General features: G+C 37.4%; 2 protein-coding genes and 1 long non-coding RNA gene across 3 annotated transcripts; 2 read left to right on the top strand and 1 right to left on the bottom strand.

The window, feature by feature from the left end:
• The first annotated feature begins 1647 nt into the window (after positions 1 to 1647).
• LOC126607641 (uncharacterized) lies at positions 1648 to 3869 on the top strand. Its single transcript, XR_007617681.1, has 2 exons — positions 1648 to 1732; positions 3320 to 3869. It is a non-coding gene; the product is annotated as an uncharacterized LOC126607641 (long non-coding RNA).
• A 3920-nt stretch (positions 3870 to 7789) lies between these two features.
• On the top strand, positions 7790 to 9680 carry LOC126607639 (nifU-like protein 3, chloroplastic). Its single transcript, XM_050275313.1, has 4 exons — positions 7790 to 8100; positions 8288 to 8405; positions 8743 to 9041; positions 9310 to 9680. Exons 1-4 carry the CDS (start codon positions 8002 to 8004, stop codon positions 9499 to 9501), a joined length of 708 nt encoding a protein of 235 aa, XP_050131270.1. The 5' UTR covers positions 7790 to 8001; the 3' UTR covers positions 9502 to 9680.
• Positions 9681 to 11986: 2306 nt separating this feature from the next.
• On the bottom strand, positions 11987 to 19444 carry LOC126607638 (plasma membrane ATPase 4-like). Its single transcript, XM_050275312.1, has 16 exons — positions 19157 to 19444; positions 16924 to 17043; positions 16526 to 16762; positions 15350 to 16111; positions 15117 to 15239; positions 14911 to 15015; positions 14664 to 14808; positions 14408 to 14572; positions 14069 to 14307; positions 13932 to 13964; positions 13757 to 13838; positions 13506 to 13666; positions 13227 to 13400; positions 12956 to 13138; positions 12682 to 12863; positions 11987 to 12373 (listed from the first exon to the last, which is right to left on the bottom strand). The coding sequence occupies exons 1-16, from the start codon at positions 19214 to 19216 to the stop codon at positions 12277 to 12279; spliced, it is 2868 nt and encodes a 955-aa protein (XP_050131269.1). The 5' UTR covers positions 19217 to 19444; the 3' UTR covers positions 11987 to 12276.
• Positions 19445 to 20190: the final 746 nt, after the last annotated feature.

Below are 20190 nucleotides of genomic sequence, written 5' to 3' on the forward strand. Positions count from 1 at the left end.
TCTATATTAACAGCTCAGACTTGTTTCCTTCCGAGTGGTGACAAGCTCGTTGGCTTGCACGGGCCTGCAACCGTGGGCTCTGATACCATGTTGGAATTTTTGGATCGCCGGGCCCGCCCCACTCTAACGACACCGATATTGTCCCCAACTTAACCACCTGCCCAATCCGTCAGGTGTGGGGTTTTACCACAAAAAGTTTCGGTATTAGTTAGAGTGGGGTAATACTATTTAAACCTCTTTGGTTTTCTTCACCCCACCGATGTGGGACAGTTTAACATGTTATTCAGATTTATGCATCTCCACCTCTTACAGAGAAGGGTTAATATGGTTCCAACACTTTTCAATAGACAAATGCTATTCCTCTTGATGACTATAGAGAAATCTGATTGCATGAAAAATTCTAGGAGTAGCCGATAAGTTTTTAAAAGATCATGTGCGACCCCATTCAAGTCAAGATATTGGTATGAAAGAACACTGATTAAAACTAAATTAGTAGTTGCATCACTATAGAAGCAAAACTAATAATATGATAGCCTTTTTGAAAATTCAGATCTTGAAAGTGATCATTCTTGAAGATGGGGAAATAGTCCCGACTCTATGCGTCTTCTCTCCAGTCTTAAAATTAGGCCTCAGGGGTATAACTTTTGGGATTACCCAAAGGCGTGGAAAATTGTGTTATGCTTTCAATATGCATGTTACTTACTCCACATGATTTATTCAATTTCACCTACATACTCTGAAAAAGTAACCAAACTGGTTCAGGACATGGTTTCTTATTTAGAGTTCCAATGCAGAATATCTTCTTCAGCTAGTCCATGAATCATAAAGTTCAGGACCTCAGGTAGGCCAATTCTAATTATCCTGAAAAAGGAAACTATTTTTATGGTTTATGATGATTTATGAACTCCTTTGGATCTTGAAACGGTCCTATGATTTTGATGAAGATGATGAGGACACTTGGAGCTATATCCTTAACTAGAAAAAACAGATTTATGTTTGTTAGTGGGACAATTTAATTTAGAACACCTGAAACCTCATTCTTTTCAGGCCAGGAGAAACACGAATGAAAGAACTCGTGAAGATATGTCTTCTTTCCAGCATCAAATACTTTCTTAAAGACTGAAAAACTTAAGTTTTTAATCGAACAATCTAGCTCATCTACTTCAAAAGCAGACCTGAGAAAGAAGGTTTACAAGTTCTTGACCTCGATGACCTGGACAAAGAATGACATCAGCATCTATGTCTTCTCAACAACAGATGGAAGAAGACTTTCCAAATGATAATAAAGATAACTGTTATGGGATTCTTCCTTCAATTCCACAAAATAAAAAGGCATGACATGCTTTCCAGCTGTCTAAATTAAGACTAATGAGAACTATTCTACTTTTTTTAATTAAGACTAATGAGAACTATTCTATTTTTTTTTTTTTTTTTCACCTCTCCCAGACCCTACATAAAGCGGGAGCCTTGTGCACTGGGTACGACATTTTGGGCTTTGGTCTAACGCTTTAGACAAGAGTCATTCATTTTTGTTGTTTACCCATGTGATGTTGAGTCAGAACAATTTCTTAAAGTGAAGTTGCCCCTTACTGTGCAAGGATGCTTTAGTTTTGTTATTAAAGGAGCCTTGCTGCTCGGTTGCAAGTAAGCTTTTCTTCAAATTGTAAAAATTATAGTCTAAATTGTGAGAACACTATGTGCACTCCCCTCATTTAAAGATATAATAATAAATGTAAGTTTGCTTTATGTTCCTTATCTCCTTGTTAATTTCAGTAGGAAATTTATTCTTTACTTTATATCTGTTTATTTTAATTTATGTTCATAATTATATTATGTTTTACATAAATGCTTTTCCATTTTATAATGAAAATTCCAATCTAGAAAGCAGGAAAGTGGTAGCAAGGGAAAAGAAAAATCCCTTGTTTGTTAGAAATGTGGAAGAGTAGGACACTATAGAATTGAAAGCGGGATGAAAGATAAGATTAATAATCTTAATCTTGATGAAGGCATGGAACGACAATTGTATCAACTAATGCTAAATTCTTCTGATTTAGAAGAAAGCGAATGTGAAGTAGCGGTTCTTGAAGACGATTTTTTTTTTTGAGTCGACAACTGTATTAATCTTAATCTTGGTGTCATAAGTAGAGAAGAGGGTCTGATATTAAACTTAATTGATAAAATTGAAGATCCATTAGAGAAAAGAGAAACCCTAGAAAGATACTTGACTATGGCTGAAGAAAGCCTGAAGAAAGCAGAAAGAAAGAACTTTAAAAATAACCAGTTAACGCTTATAGCTACAAAACTATAGAAGATAGGATAGCTGAAAGCACCAATAAGAAGAAACCAACTCTTAAGAATTGCAGCATGAAATCAATACTACCAGGAAGAGTTCAGAGAACTAAAGTATAAAGTTCAAATTCTTGAACTCTATCAACCTCTCCCCCCGAAGATGTTTAGAATGAAGACGAAACTCAAAAGGAGTTCCAAGAAATGATGAGGAATTTTTTACCAAAAAAGAAGTCAAGATCCATGAAATTAAGGATGAAGAGACAAGTCACGTCTTTACTTTGAAGTTCGTTAATAGGATAGATAAGGTGATGATAGAATTGTATTCTGTTATTGATCCGAATCTTATATAATTTGTCATTATTAAATGTTATCCTTGCAAATTGTTAATCTAAAAAAATGTCGTCATGTAAAATGTACAAAACAAAATAGTTATTCATTAAAGGAAAATGTTGATAATCAAAGGACTAAATAATTAAAGACTAGACAATTCTTGAGGATAAAAAAATTCAATTATTCCGATTGTTGAATCAAACCCCAAAAATATGATAACAAGGATTGTATATATACCTTTAGCATGCAAAGAATCAGAGAAGAGACACTTTCTCTCCAAGGTGAGAGATTTTCTCTCCACACTGGAGAGTCCTTCTCACTGTTTGTGTGAGACTTTTAAACCTAAGTTTCTCCAGTATCACCGGTCCTAGCTTCGGCTGGGGTTGGTTGTCATGTCCTCTTCTCTCCCCTTTTGTTTTTACTGTTGTTTCTCCTTAAATCCGGTTTGTCCGATTTTTCTATCCCCAAAGGTATTCCTCATCCTAGCTATCCCATGGTCCGATCTTCAGCCATGTTTCCAACTGAGATCGTGTGTAAAGTTTCGAGGTTTACTCCGACTCGGGTGTTTCCAACACCACCACTTTCTCTTTATTATCTGTCGATTCCAACAGTGTCGCTTGTGGGTTTCCACAAGCTTCATATGGGTAGTTGGCTTCTCTCATTCTATTGCCGACTATCCCCTGCTTATGACTGTTCTTAGGTAGTTTTTTGGGGTCGAAGATGGCGTATGGTGAGGTATTACTCGGTGGCGGTGGACTGGGTTTTGCTTGGATGGACTGGAATGCTGATGATGGAATGGTAGTGGAAGCTTCTCGCAAGCTTCATACGGGTAGTTGGCTTCTCTCATTCTATTGCCGACTATCCCCTGCTTATGACTGTGCTCAGGTAGTTTTTTGGGGTCGAAGATGGCGTATGGTGAGGTATTACTCGATGGTAGTGGACTGGGTTTTGCTTGGACGGACTAGAATACTGATGGTGGAATGGTAGTGGAAGCTTCTCGGTTTCTTGGCTGCGGTGCAGTTCGTTGGGCTTTACTGTTTCTGTGGGCTCTTTTTCTGTTGGTTTTTTTTAGTCTTAGGCCCTCTTTTTGTTCGTTAATAGGTGTGTCTTGGGCCTTGTTTGCTTGTAATTATGTAGTTGTTGTTTAATAAAATCTCCTTTTGACCAAAAAAGAAAAAAAAATCGGAGAATAGAAAATAATTGGAGATTTGTACCTTATTCTGATCAATTAGAACTCAATCTAAAGACAATGCAAGGGTTTGGTATTCTGTTAAGGAAAGGGGACTGCAAAAAAAAATAAGAAAAAGAAAAAAAATGTTAACTTAATACCGGGTGAGATAGTGTAAGTGGTGGAGTATCATGCTAGATAGCGCCTTCCTTTCATCTTCATGTGTTCCGCTTGGGTTCATACGTTTTCTCCTTTTTTAATGTAAAGTATTGTAGGTAGTAAAACAATTAAAAAATAAAGTTAAATAGTTAGCATAGAAGGATACATGTCACCCACCTACCCCGTAAGTTGTTTTGAGTTTTTATATCAACTTCTCATGTTGTTTTTTATCCAAGTGGAAATGAACTAATAATCACTTTCGGACTTGACTCTTCTATCTTCAATACTTCATGTTGTGACTTATGAGTGCTTAATTTCAAAACATATTTTCATTTTACCAAACAAAGTTCGTATGTTGATTTATTGGACCACCATTTTTGTCATCAAATCAATGAAATCATGCAAGTGGAGTAACCTAAATTCGGTCACGACTTAAGAGGAGCATTATGAATTCAATCATGTAGTGTACGTAACTTTGTTGACTAATCAAAGTTTTTTTGTTTTTGGTCAAACGATACATTTTGTTATATTAGCCACTGACGAAGCTTGAACTCACACCGTCATACAAAGGCTGAACACATTTTCACCAATGTGATAAAGGATCACTTGCGACTAATCAATCAAAGTTATCTAACTCCAAAAAGAAAGAATTTGTGTAAAAATAAATATGTGAAAAAAGAATAAATGAAGCCCTTTGGATTATAGTGAGGTTGGGTGAAACAACTAGCTATTGAATACGATAAAATGGTTTTTTTTTTCTTTTTTAACAAACAATATCATTTAGAGCAGTTTCATAAGAGGAAAAAGAGTTTAGCACCCAGTGGAAAAAATAGGCTGGGACTCAGCCAATCTACTCCAGCCCGTGTGTTTGCCTGGCACCCAGCCCAAGCTAGTGTTCAGACCAGCCCATTTTTGACAGACCTTGGGACCGGGCCATTTGTGTTGTTGCACCTGGCGCGTGTCCTACACGCGCGCGTGGGCATGAGTAGCAGACAACAAAATCAAAGGCGGGTGGGCGACGTGGCCCAATTTTTGTCATTGGATTTCCAACGGCTAGTTATTCTAGACCGTTGGATTTCCAACGGTAAAAAAATTTGAATTTCACTTTTAAACTAGACCATCCGATCACAGATCAACGGTCCACTTCCCCCCCCCCCAAAATTAAAGTCAGAAATAAAAAATAAAATAATTATTTTTTATTATTTTATAATAAAAAGTTAATAATATTTTATTAAAATTGATTGGACTATTTTTTGTTAGGGGTGGAGATGCTTTGGTCTATTAATGTTCATTGGGGTCTATTACTGTTCACTTGAGTGAATAAATGGGTTGGGTGCTAGCACATAGTATTTAGGGGTGGAATTGCTCTTACACTAAGGGGAATGGAAGAGGGTGAATTTAACCTCACAATGAGTTAGCAATAATATGGTTCAAATTCGCCTTTGCCGAGAATCGGACCTCAGACTTCTCGCTTACAAGTGAAAAGAAATATTGCTAGACCGTAGTACTAAGTGATAAATAAGTTAGAACGTTTGATTCTCTCAACGTAACCAAATATAAGATATATAATTTAACCTTGCAGCAAACCTACAATATTGTAGCAAGCTACAAATTAATGAAACATAATTTACAGAGCCAAATAATGCAACTTAAAAAAACAAAACAAAACAAAACAAAACAGACAGTAATCATAGCTAATGCCTAATGGTTTCCCAAAATAAATAACATTACGACGAGAGGTTTTTTCTTGGCTACAAAGGAGGGGGATAAAGGAGGAAGAGCTCTACTGTTGAATTTATGAGCGAATATTAACCAGAATTACAAGCCAGCACACATATTATATAATTAGCACCATTTTACTTGGTACCCAAACGAAGGAAAATGAATTTTTCGCACCAAATTATAAGACGAGTGAAAGATAGTCGATTCTTTGATAGCAAATTGACAATCTTCACACATCTTCACTTCCATACTTAGCTACCCATGGGCCAGCCAACTTAGATAAGAAATAACATTGTTAGTCTGGAAAGAAAGATGCTGATAAGCCATCTGTTTTCTTTCTTTTTTTAACCTTAACATTGTCCCCTCCCTCTTTCAGTTCGGTTCTCACATTCAATGTATCAGATTCTGGGATTACTTCTCAACCAATAATAAACAAAACATAGAATTTAAATTATAAAAATAAGAAACAAGAGCAGGGAATTTGATAATCATTTAGTATTACGGTCTAGGATTATTCCTCTTAACTAGTAAGTGAGAAGTCTTAGATTCGATTCTCGTTAAAGAATAATTTGAACTACGTTACTGCTAGCCTATTGTAAGACTTAGTCCACTCACTCTCTTTTTAATATGGATAATATCGTTTGTTAAAAGAAAAAAAAAACCAAAGGGAGGATTGGATTTAAAAAAAAAAAAACTAATGAAAATGACTTGAAAACTTTGAGTTTTAACGATAAAGACAAAATAAAAGGATAAAATGAATAATATAAGGATTGACTTTTTAATGTAAAAATATAATTTTTCATCAAAGTGAAAATTACCAGAAACTTTTGGTTAAGATTCCTTTTTAAAAAGGGTCAAGGGGAATCTCTCTAGTTTCGGACCAAAGGCTTATCTACCCTGTCTGGAGACCTTCTCTCATTTTCATATCATATCTTCTCATCCCACGATGTTGTAATGCTCATATTTTATTTGTTTTTATTTTTGTTTTTTTGTTTATCCTTGGCTCCCCAATTATTGATGTACTATTTTTAACACCAAATTTTTGAAAGCAAGATCATCATCATTTGAACAGCTTGGCATTCATTCACAACTCTTTTAATTTTAATTGTCCCCTTCTCTATTGACAATGGCATTTATATATACTTGCATTTTTTTAAGGGAACTTTAACGAAAAGCACCCGGTACTGTTCACTTTAACGAAAAACCACATTTTTACACTAAAAAGTCAATCCTGGTACTATTCACTTTACCCTTTATTTTGTCCTTATCATTAAAACTCAAAGTTTTCAAACCCTTTTCATTAGTTTTCTTTTTTTTTTAAGTTTTACATGAGTTATTTAAATTAGCTAAAATGCTCCACAAGTGTAGGTGTGTGCATAATCACATGGAAGAAACATATATTGGGCAGGTTTTGCATTACGAATTGAGGAAGGTCTCTATGATAAGGAATCATTTAAATAAATTTGGAGAATTGAGGATCAAAGGTGTCCATGTGTTAGATGGGAAATCCTTAACCAGTATGATGCAAATTAGTTAAAATTGAAAATTTTTAAAATGGACTCAAAACTTTTTTTGTCCATTTTCTTAAAATTCTTAAATTTCTATCCTTTAACAAGTAACAAGATTAACTTATCCTAATTGCATTAAAACCTTTTTCCTAGTTTCCATTGCTCGAGATACTATCGAGAATACTTCGAGCGACCCTCAAGTAATATGATAACACTTGAGACAAAAAAAAAAAACAAAAACAAAAAAAAGAGCTCGAGTTGTTCTTGAGGGGTTCTCGAGCTAGACAAAGGATTTGATTGCAATTAAAACTTTAAGATGCATTAAGCTCTTCACACCAAAATAAAAATGCAAGCGAAACAAAAAGCTTTTCCACATTTCTTTACAAACTATAAGCACCAAAATCTAACATATAATCTAATAAAATCTATCATTTGACAAAAAAAAAAAAAAGAAAAAAAGATAGGAATTGCAATGAACTGGATCTAGCCCAATATGATACTTTTAAACTTGGGCCCATACCCAGCACAAGTAGCTCGTTATCTATGGTCCATTTGTTTCTTCTTTATTCCACTGAAAGTTGTCGACATAAAAGACTTTGTGAAACAGAAAATGCTAGATCACATTCCTATCCACAGAATCCGCAACACCAGTAATTCAAGTTGTCTATCTGCAGCCAATCAAACAATGCTTCCTATCAAACTTCCCACCATTACTTTCTCCAACCTACACAGACAAAAAGGGCAAAAAAGACCCCCAAAACAACTGGTTCTGTTTTACTGAGAGAATAGAGAAACAATTGGCCTAGTCAGCGCCACTCTGATTCAATGGTGGGTGCATTCTCAGCCCAAACCACTGCTCTGCACAACCCATCTCTCCCTTCATCATCTGACCTGCATTCAACTTCTCATCTTTCACTCTTCAAGGTGCCACTCAATTATCTGTTTTTATTCGAGCAACATATACTTATTTAATCTAAACCACGGAAAGAGAGATTCTAACTTGGGCGCCACTCAGTGTTGTTAACTCATTCCTGTTGGTTTTGGTGACGGGGTTTCGCTTTTCAGCTCATTTCTTACTTTTGGAATGTTTTGGAATTTTTTTTGTTGCTAGAACTCCAATTCAATTGCCTGTGGGTTTTCTTCAAAGCAAGCCGCTTTTCTCAGAGGCCAATTCCGCAGTAGGCACTTTCTTGCGCTCGATTACAATCGTGCTCCAAGACAACCAGCAGGTATCTGTGAACATTTATTAATTTCTGTGCTTCTCTTTATTCTGTTGATAACTTATATCTCCAAGTTGATTGCAAATAACAAGAAATTGAAGCTTTGAATTTACTGCTATTATGTTCTTCTTTGGTCAAAGGAAATTTACCAATGTATTCATGAAAATGCTTTCAAGTTGCAGCAATCTTAACCCATGTATTAACTTTAAGTCCATATTTGCTACTACATCCTTCAAATAAAATATTTATGTAGGTTTTAACACACTGTTTACATCTAATGAAATGATTTTCCACATGGATTGGATTTTAATGTGCTTGTCTGGATTTTGGGAAATAATGCATGTAGGGCATGTCGTTTCACCACGCTGTGTCCTTCCGCTAACCGAAGAAAATGTGGAGAAAGTCCTGGATGAGGTACGGCCTAGTTTGATGGCTGATGGAGGGAATGTGGCCCTCCATGAGATAGATGGCCTTGTTGTGGTATTAAAGCTACAAGGAGCTTGTGGATCTTGTCCAAGCTCAACTATGACGCTGAAGATGGGAATCGAAACCCGCCTGCGAGATAAAATACCCGAGATTATGGAAGTAGAACAGATTTTGGACAGAGAAACAGGCCTTGAGCTAAATGAAGAAAATGTTGAGAAGGTTACAGAAATCATCATTACCAACTAAGTAGCCTATTTATATTTTACACCACTTCTGTGAAATGGTTTTACATTCTGATGATGAATTTTTAGGCCACCTCCAACCCGAAGATTGAAAATTGAGAGTTACAAAGTTATATTTGACTCAAATGTCGATCTTCATTCCAAAAGTCACTATGAAAACCTCGTACAGATAGGGTTCATGAATGAAAGTAATAGTTAACCAATTTGTGTTGTACTAAACTAACTAGCTATACACTTCTTTACAGATTCTTTCTGAGATTAGACCATATCTGGCTGGCACAGGAGGTGGAATCCTCGAGCTTGTACAAATCAATGACTACGTAGTGAAAGTTCGGTTAAGTGGACCAGCAGCCGGAGTCATGACAGTTCGTGTAGCTCTAACACAAAAGTTGAGGGAAAAAATACCTGTCATCGCAGCTGTTCAGTTGATAGAATGATAAATACCATCAAAAATTAAATATGTTGTGAATTTGTGATGCAGAGAACGGATATATTGCTCGGCCCATTTTCTTTCGCCGATTTTGTTCAACTGCTCTACTACCTTCTTGTAGAATAATTATCAGTTGATGATCTTCCCAACTGATCTTCCTTCTCAAGGTTTTCAGTTTTTGAGTCTTGTCCGATCCTGATCTCTACACTGATACAGCGCAATAGTTTAGCACTAGTGCTTTAGCCCGCGCGTTGCCACGAGAAGGCCAAATGGACAACAAAAACACTGCATGGACGGGTGCTGCGGTTTTAAAACCGTATAAACATATAGAAAGTTCCATTGTCTCATAACAAAAACAAAATGAATATGATCTTTGAGTCACACTAATTACCTAAAATTCAAAGTGTTGCATTCATTAGTATGTTGAAAACGCTAATTACATTTGTTTAACTTCCAAATTTACAGAATATGAGGAATAATGAATTTGTATCGTTTATATGAAAATAAAATAATAAAAAGCCTCATTTACTACTCATTTTATTAGGTAGTTTCCTAATTCCAATTGTTTGGATTGTAGGAAATTTTTTTCTTACCTTTTGGCGCAACAACGACGACGGCAATCGACTCTTCACAGGACAAGCAAAGAAGAAAATTCGAGGATGAGGAACAATATCTTCTGATTCTTTCTTTCTTGTTTGGAAGAAAATTGCTGTCTAGGTTTATTTAATCTCTACTTAAGGTAAAATTAAATAAATTTTATAGACAGTTGAACTTCACCTCTCATAAGACATTTACTACAAGTCAGAGCTCAAAATCCAATGTAGTCGAAGAACTCATTTTTGGCAGACCTACTCAACTTAGACTTCTACACCTCCTGCACCTCCTACATGCAGCACACCATGTGTAGGGGCATTCATGGAGCCAAAAATAATACAAAAAATCTTGGAGCTGACACGTGAACTTTTACCCACAAGTGACGAGAATGACCTCATTAAATTGGTGAGACCCACATCCGCTCGATGCGTAGTTCAACCCTCTTGAAGATTTAAGCAGCTGACTGCAAACTCATCAAGCTCTCCTGCCTATGGCAAGTAGAAAAATCAAAGGTAAACCTTACATATGTGGCTGACCTAGTTCTTATAAATGCCCCATCTCCACCAATGTTTGGTAAACTTTTGATGCTTAAACTCTCTATCTTTTTAGAGAAACTAACTTAGGCATCAGAGATTCATGGGCCCAACACCCCCTACCTTGTGTGCTCACATGGCTTTGGCCAACGTGTTTATTTATTTTGTATATACAAATTCGTCAAGATTTAGCTATAATTTTTTTGGCTTTCTTGGGAAATGGCGCAATATGCAAAAAAAAAAAAAAAAGGGAACTTTAACGAAAAGCTCACGGTGCTGTTCACTTTAACGAAAAACCATATTTTTACACTAAAAAGTCAATCATGGTACTATTCACTTTACCCTTTATTTTGTCCTTATCGTTAAAACTTAAAGTTTTCAAGCCATTTTAATTAGTTTTCCTGAAAAAAAAAGGGGCTCTTTGAAGAGGTTTACAACTCATGAGTAATATGTTTATACGAAATTTTCCTGAAATGTATGTTGAATTTTTTGTTAAATTCTCTCTCTTCTTCCATAATGCTATTCATTTTGTTAAAGGAGTCATTTAAAGAGTCTTGAAGCTATATTTTCTTGGTTTTCTTGTTAAAATAGGCAGCCAAGCAGTTTTAAATCCTCTTTGAGATGCTCCAAAGCTTCTTAGTAACATGTTTGTACAGAGATTTTGCTACAGGGATTGCTCTTAGTGACCAACTTCTTTTTTGTAAGATGATCTTTGTCATGCTTTTCGATCCATCATTTTTGTAGAAACTTTCTGCTCATTGTTTTGCCAGAAAAATTTGCTGTAAGATCCATGAGAGAGTCCTGAGAAACTAATGGCTGCCTTGTACCTGCAAAGTGAGTATTGTGAGCCAGGCCCTCATTTTTGTGACTTGATTCCAAGGCTCCTCCTTCGTGGAACGCCCTGGACTGCTTTTAGTCCATGCTTTCATGATCGCGCAGCTGGCAAGAACAATTCCATTTCCATGTATATCCTCTTTTAAATACAGCTGAGTTTTACCCTTTTCAGATTCCAACTTGGGTAGCAGTATCAACTGGGGTTTCAGAAAATTACTCGGACTTGGTTGCGATGGGCCGGTGTCATCTGGATTTACAGCATCGTCTTCCATTTTCCACTAGACTCTATGAAATTCACCATCCTGTTACATATTGGCTCCCAATTTACCAGAGAACAAGGTAAATTGTTCTCTAATGTGGAAAAATGAGCAATTGTTCTCTAATGCAGGAATAGTACAGAATGTGACACAGCACTTGAACGACCATGGTCAGCATCCGAGGGTTGTGCCAACAGCGTTCTAATGCTGTGTCACATCCTGCGTTAGATAAATGCTCAAAGAGTGGATATAAAAATAGTGGATACAAAGATAGTGCAAACAATCGAAGAAAGAAAGTAGATTATTGCTAGAAAACTGCAGGATACTGTTTAGTCCCTTACACGAGCAAAAATAAACCAAATATAACCCCTTATCTTGCACTTGAAATACATTAGAATGCAAACATGAAACGGAGGAGAGTTTTACATATAGCACAGACAGGCTCTCCAACATATCTAGAAATGTTTAACTAATTATGCCTGCTTTCAATTTGTCTCTCCTCATCGCTTTGTTACATTGTTGAACTCCGCCCTTCTTGTCCCAGATAGCGTTTCTTCTGGATTGTTACACTGTATAATGCTGCTGGATTGTGTCAATGTCCAGGCCTTTTAGCTTCACAACTGATTCCACATGTCCCTTGAGTGTGTGAAGCTCCCGAAGTCTACAACCACAAATTAACAAGATATTCATTAAACCGATGGCATGCAAGAAGATACTGTCTCTTATAGGAAAATGTTTTCTTGCCAAAATATGTGACATGTTATGTCAACATGATGCCAGGTTGTCAATCTGGATTACTGAGCTAGTAGTGCGGTCCAAGTTTACAGTATGACAACATAACATGTTAAATATCTAACAAGAGAATGTTACCCATCATTCGAATAACTTTAAAAGTGATGTATGTCTCAGGAATTGGCAAACGAATTGTTTCCTGTAGGTAACATTTTGAAATTCTGAATGGTAGCTTACCTTGCAACTTCAGCTCGTCTCTTGGCCTGCTCAGCAATCTCAGACAGCTCTCTGTAGCTGCTCTTGTCATTGAAGATGCTAGAAGATTCTGGTGCTTCGAGACCGTGAAGGGTCCTTTGAGCATGAGCCCATTGAGCTTCTCTCTCTTCTTTTCCATAATCTTTCTTGGTGGTAAAGGCAGTCTGTTACAGTAGGATGAATCATTAGAAAACTTTTAACTTCACCGGATCAAACTAAATGATTTCAACTTATATTCGAAAGAACAAAGATTTACCTTGTTCTCTAGCAAGTTGAGCCACGCCTTTCCACTCAAGATGTAACGGATGGCGAATTTCATCAAGTCTAGTGGGAAATAGAAGACAATGCTGTAAATCCAGATAACACCGGCCCATCCCCAACCACATCCGTGTATTCTTGCAAAACTCCAGTTGGCATATACTGCTATCAAAGTTGCAATCTGAAGAAGGGATAATCTTCAGCTTTCAATAACATATACATAAAAACTTGCTGTATTTAATAGAGGATATAAGCGGCATTCTTCTTACCAGCTGCGCAATCAAGAAAGCACCGAGTAGAAGCATTCCAGGGCGTTCCATAAAGGAGAAGCTGCGGGATCGAGTCACAAAAATGAGGGCCTGGCTTACAATACTCACTTGCAGGTACAAGGCAGCCATTAGTTCCTCAGGAGTCTCCCTTAAGGATCTTACACCAAATTGGTCCTGCAAAACAATGAGCAGAAAATGCAAATTGGAATCTGAACTTCATGAAGTTTCTGTATAAAAAAATGGATCAAAAAGAGAAAAGCATAACAAAGATCATCTTACAGAGAAGAAGTCAGTTTCTTTGATTAACCAGAAGAAGATAACAGTCATCAATGCCAAGTAACCGCCAAGCACAATCCCGGTAGCAAAAATCTCTTTCAATTTCCAGCTATCAGGCAGGGGAGATGGCTTTACTCTATCCTTTGATATTGTCATAATTGTGCCTTCAAAATTTAACAAGTGCATGGTGTCAGCAGTCACATTTATCAATTAATATTACATGCTACTTGAAAGTTCGCTTCCTAAAAACTTACCATCGTTCAATATGGCAATAATCAAAACCATGAAAGGTGAGAAGTCGAACTTCCATATGAGAGCAATGAACATGAAACCGAACTGCAATGTTTGCCAAAAACAAAAAACAATTAGATGAAGACTTTTAATTAGGGAGAGAAACCACAAATTGTTAAACCACCACTATTTACTTACCACAATACGAATGGTGATCGAAACTGCATAGATCTTCAAAAGCCAAAGAAAACAGAAAGAGAGGGAAAAAGTTAGACTTCCCATCATAAACTGTTTGATCAAAGTGGTCTGTTGATAAAAAAGGCAGAAAAACTAACCGTGTAGTTCTTCATTCTCTGGAAAATAGCTCTACTGGTCAACACTGCACTAATGATGACACTCAATCCGGGTTCTGTAAGAACAATGTCGGAAGCACTTCGTGCAGCATCTGTAGCATCAGCAACAGCAATTCCAATATCTGCCTTCTTCAATGCAGGGGCATCATTGACACCATCTCCCGTCATTCCACAAATGTGCTTTTTTTCCTGCAACTTCTTCACAATTTCGTATTTGTGCTCTACAAGAAGCAAGAAAATGTGTTTACAATAAACAACAAATCACTTTCCCTATTCGAAAACAGCAAACCCCTCTAATTAGTCGGTACTTAAAGTATTCACCTGGAAACACTCCAGCGAACCCGTCAGCCCTCTCAATTAACTCTTCAATTGGAAGGGCAGCTATGCTAGCATCCTTGCCTTGACCAAGTAAGGAAGCAGATGGGTACATGTTTGTTCCCATTCCAAGTCTCCGACCAGTTTCCTTGGCAATGGCAAGTTGATCGCCTGCAGATAGAGAGTGGCGGCAAGTAAGCACAACAACACTCAAAATTAAAATGCATCCATTAAAGTAGGTTGAAAATGTTAACCGACTTACCAGTAATCATCTTAACATTTACACCAAGGTTAAGAGCCTGGCGGATAGTTTCTGCACTATCATGTCTTGGAGGGTCGAAAAGAGGCAACAATCCAACCAACTGCCATGGACCACCAGCACTTTCTTTTGCTTTTTCAGGCACTTCCTGTAGACATATACCAATCACAACGATAAGAGGGTGCTTTATTTGTAATAAAACTGAAAAAGATGCAAGACAATACTAAAAATGCCGAGATTGGTATAAAACCTGTCTAGCAACAGCCAATGACCGAAGACCACGTTCAGCATACTTGTCAATAATGGCAAAAGCCTTCTTCTTGAAATCCTCTTTGCAGTTGCAAAGTTCCAAAATCTAATTTCAGAAATCAAGTCATTAGTATATGGGTATGAACGGTTACCTTTCAATAATGTAATTCAATTTTTGGCCGGTAACTATTGGAAAAACAGAAGTACCTGCTCAGGAGCACCTTTGCTTGCTCTATGCCAGTTTCCATCGTTATCAATGTATGTCAAAGCAGTTCTCTTGTCGACGGGATTAAAAGGTAAGAAGTGCACCTCTCTAATACCAGCCCGGGCCTGTGTAAAAATTGATTCATTAAGATGAGCATATCCATTGCAAATTCCGTCTCAGAAATATTGAACAAGCAAGTATAGGGCATACAAGAAAAGTTGGAAATGATTTATACCTCCTTTGGGTCGGCAAGCATTCCAACCATTGCAGCATCAATGGCATCCTGGTTTTCAGTTCTGGATGACCTTGCAGCTAGAAGAATGACATGTTCATTCTCCACACCCTTTGCAAACACCTCAATCAAGTTTTTATCAACACTAAGCTTGTTAAGAGTTAGTGTTCCTGTCTTATCACTGCAAAGCACATCCATACCCGCCAGTTCCTCAATGGCAGTCATCCTCTTGGTGATGGCACCCTGCTGAGATAGCCTGTGAGAACCAATGGCCATAGTAACAGACAAGACAGTGGGCATGGCAATGGGGATGCCTCCAATCAAGAGCACCAAGAGATTGTCAATTCCACTCCGGTACTTGCGGTGCTGAATTGGGTACATGACTACGATCTCAATCAGCATTCCAATGGCAATGGAACAGATGCAGAAGTTGCCGATGGCAGTGAGCACCTTCTGGAAGTGTCCGACTTGGTTAGTGCTGTCCACAAGATGTGCAGCCTTCCCGAAGAAGGTATGGACACCGGTGGCAATAACAACAGCTTCAATTTCACCCTGCTTGCAAGTAGAACCGGAGAAAACCTCATCACCTGGATGCTTGGTCACTGGAAGTGATTCTCCTGTGAGAGCAGATTGATCAATCTTTAAAGGATCACCCTCAAGAAGACGAGCATCAGCTGGGACAATATCTCCCAATTTGATACTGATGATGTCCCCTGGAACCAAAATGGCAGCATCCTGCTCACTCCATTTTCCATCTCTAAGGACCTACATATGCATCGCCATCAAACACATTGGAATTATGTTGTTGCCTCCAGTTAGTATGGTGCATAGTCGTGTGATGTGTCTGAAACTCATATCGATCTGTCTACATAAACAACGGTGAGAAATTTATTTGATTTTGTTATGGATTCGTGAATATTAGAAATCTTATTATGTTACCCTGTTCACATAGGTTCACGACATGGCAGTTTCCCTACTAGCATACATATGAGCATGTATTCTATTAACAAAAACAAAAAATGGCGATATGTTTGCGCTGCAAGAAAACAACAAGATGAGGAGGCGGCTCAAACTTTTAGCCACCGATAATTCTGTATGTTAATTATTATAGTTGTTTTAGCCGCCGTTTTCTTGAACTGCTGAATCCAGGACCGTATCGAAATGTTTGATTTGAATTACCTTAGTCTTAGGAGCAAGACCAGCCATAAGAGCAGCAGCTGCATTTCCAGCATTGTTTTCTTCAATAAAACTGATGGTAGAGTTGATGACCAACAGGCAGAGAATACCGACAAAATCTTGCCAATCTGGTGGCTTCCCATCGCCGTTGGCCAGAGCAATTGCCATGATGGCTGCAGCTTCCATGACCCATGATAGAGGATTCCACATAAACCCCAGGAACTTGAGAAATTTGCTTTCCTGTTCATTGTAACCAGTAACAAATATTCAGATATTATGAACTAAACTATACTCTAAGCTAGTAAAAACAAAATTTAACGTATATAATCGTTACAGTAAAAGGAAATTGTCTCTTGCACTCGCTCGTGCAGAGAGGCTAGTTATATTATTCGGAAAATGACCTTTTTCTCTTCTAGCTTGTTGGGACCAAAAATCTCCAGCCTTTGGCCTCCTTCCTCGGAGCTCAAACCTTCTCTGGAGCATTTCAACTGTCCAAATACTTCCTCGATCGGAATCCGCTCCTGTAAACCAACTCTTTGTTAGGACAAAAACTGTAATACTCACTACATAATTTCCAAAATTCACACATATCACACGATAGCTATATTGCAACTCTCTACGTAAATATGTAATACAAGTATTTGAAAGTTCATATTATTATTTTAATTTTTATTTCAAAGTATATTAGCCTGTTCATTTTTTAAAAAGGGGATCAACTAGTGACTTCACCACAGTAGTCCACCATTCTGGGGGTAGTCTCTGACTGCCATCGTGCGATTTACGAGCGCCGGGAATGAAACTCAAGACATACCGTGTAGAATGCGAACTTGAAATTTATCCTTAACTATTGGGTCATCCAGGTGGCTATATTAGCCAGTTCATTGGTTTGACATTCTTTGTACATTAATAGCCACAGACATGATTGTTTCACTTGCTAGATCAGTAGATCCCACATAAATAAATGCATAATACTTTCCAAATCAACCCACCTCATAAAAAAGAAAGAATAAATAATTGGAAATTAAAAAAGAAAGAGATATAGGGCAAACAAGATATATAGCTTTTAGGTAGGAAAATTTCTTGTTATATTACAATCCTTTAATTCTTCTTTAATTTGTCCAAAGGAAATGCTCTATTCTACTACTATTAATGTTCAAAGTGAATGACATAATGGTGTTTCGGTCATGTTAAGCAATAATGGTGGTCGATTAGAATATTCCCTATTATCACATCCCAATGCTAGATATAAGTGAATTTTGAAACAAATCTCATAAAGTCTCATCTTATTTTCTAATCAAATCTAAAGGAAATGTTTTAATCCTCTATTTGGTTACAACTTGTAGCGATTATTGACCATGAATTTTGATTTTCAACTGTTACGATGACCCGAAAATCAAACCTCATTATATTTTGATATTTTGTCCCACCAAGTAGTCGACTCGGCGCTCACTCAGTGTACGAACCCGGACGGATTAATATGGAACTTCCCATTTCAGCCCTCCTCGCCTCCTAGGGATGCTAGCCAATCACTAAAGTGTTGACCCACAAAATATTAATATATTACATTTTATTTATTAAAATTATTAAACATAAAAAATTGTTTGCGTCAGTGTCACAGCACTACTTTTCAAGGCAAGAGCGTGATTGGTGCGTGACATACACGCGCTCCAGCATGATAAACCGCGTTTGGATGCTAGTGTAAATAACAAAAGAATGAAAGAAAGAAAACTAATGAAAAGGGTTTGAAAACTTTGAGTTTTAATGATAAGGACAAAATAAAGGGTAAAGTGAATAGTACCAGGATTGACTTTTTAGTGTAAAAATATGGTTTTTCGTTAAAGTGAACAGTACCGGGTGTTTTTCGTTAAAATTGTCATGAAAGAAGGGTAAATAAGGTTAGTAAAACAAAACAATAAATATATGGGTTTTCTAATCCAATGGTGTCAGGATTGAGGGTGGATGTGAAAGTTGATAACCGAAAGTGTTTTAAGTCTTTTGAGTTAAACAAAAGGACAATTCCTCAGAATGGGAAAAGTCCAAAGTACCACGGAAAAGGTACTTCAAATTCCAGAAAGAAGACAACCACCGGTACTATTTACTGTTATTGTGATGTTTTAGTTCAATAATTTTATGTTATGCATAATTTTTTTTTATTTTTTTTATAATTAAAATTGTTATAGACCTAGATGTCATGGGACAGTGAATTCGTTTGACAGTGTGTGTGTGTTTATATAAAAAAACATATTTGGGGGAGTTATTAACCGTAGTGGACTCAACCTCTCTGTCATTCACATGTGTAGATCCATCCCGTTTGCATACTACCTGAGGACATGATTATATACTCTGCTTGGTTGGTGGGAAAATATAGCGAGAAAATGGGAAACTTTCAATCTTTTGAGATGAACCCATGAAACACAACTGTTTATTACGTAAAAGCCAGCTCAAGAGTATATGATTTTCGAACACAACAAGAAAACTAAGATCATGCAACAATAAAACTCACTCAGTCCAAAGATTAAGCAAAAACCCAACTCATGAAAAAGTAAAAACTCACACAAAACAAAATCACGAACCCTAGTTTCCCGAGATGAGGGAGAAAATAGAGGTGATAAAGTGAAAGAAAGAAAAATATACCAGATCGACAGTCTCGTTCTTGATCTCCTCCAGGCTGATGGCCTTGTCCGTACTCCCCATCTTTTCACAAGTTTAAACCAGAACCAGAGCAATAAGCTTGATTAGCAACAATGGAGGAGGAGGAGAGGTGGATTGAAAGATAGGAGGAGGAGGAGGAGGAGGAGGAGGAGGATATTAAAAGGGCATTGAATGAGGTTTCTGAATCCCAAGAAATCAAAGGGAGGGTGAGACTTGAGAGAACAAGTGCTTGTGGAAAAGTGCTTATGGTTGCTCTATTTTTATACTTCTCCGAGGAAGGCCACACCCCTCATGACTCGTAATAATGTTAGGAGGGTGGTATGTGATGTGACATTGATCCCCGCCGTTTCGTTCCCCAAGTGGACCCTCACCCTCCACTCTCCTAGTAGCCTACTTATTCCTGGTATTTCAAACTTGAACCGTTACTCCGACCCGATCTAACCCGTTAAAATGAGTATTTGGATGAGTGTATAACGGGTCGGATGGTTAACGGGTCAACCCGTTAAGCATCCGTTAAGTAACAGATCATTTTGGGTGAGTCCATGAAACCCATTAACCATCCGTTACACTTGTTATTAAGGACTTTTGTGTATTTTCAGTAGTGAATTATAAGCATTGCAGACTTGCAGTTTACCCGCATTGCAGACTTGCAGTTTTGTGCACTCTGTCTCGCATTGCAGTTTTGTGCACGCTGCTTCTGGTTCTGGCTCCTAGGCTCCTAGCCTCCCGTTCTTCTTCCTCATTGCAGTTTTCTCCCCCATCTTCTTCCTCAGAAATTACCACTCTCTCTGGTAAGCTATTCCCTTCCACCTCTTCTTCCATGGTGTTAGATTCGGTGCTATTTCTAGTCTACTGATTGCTAGCTCATAATTAGTTTACTGATTATTCTCAATTCTTAATTCTCAATGTTACGGTTAGCATTACTTTTAAATCCTTCAATTCTTGCTGGAATGCAGATTGGAATTAGTTTACTGATTGTAAGCATTACTTTTGTTATGCATTGAGGATTAGCTGCC

Source organism: Malus sylvestris, chromosome 16 (genome assembly GCF_916048215.2).
Source record: "Malus sylvestris chromosome 16, drMalSylv7.2, whole genome shotgun sequence".
NCBI lineage: Eukaryota > Viridiplantae > Streptophyta > Magnoliopsida > Rosales > Rosaceae > Malus > Malus sylvestris.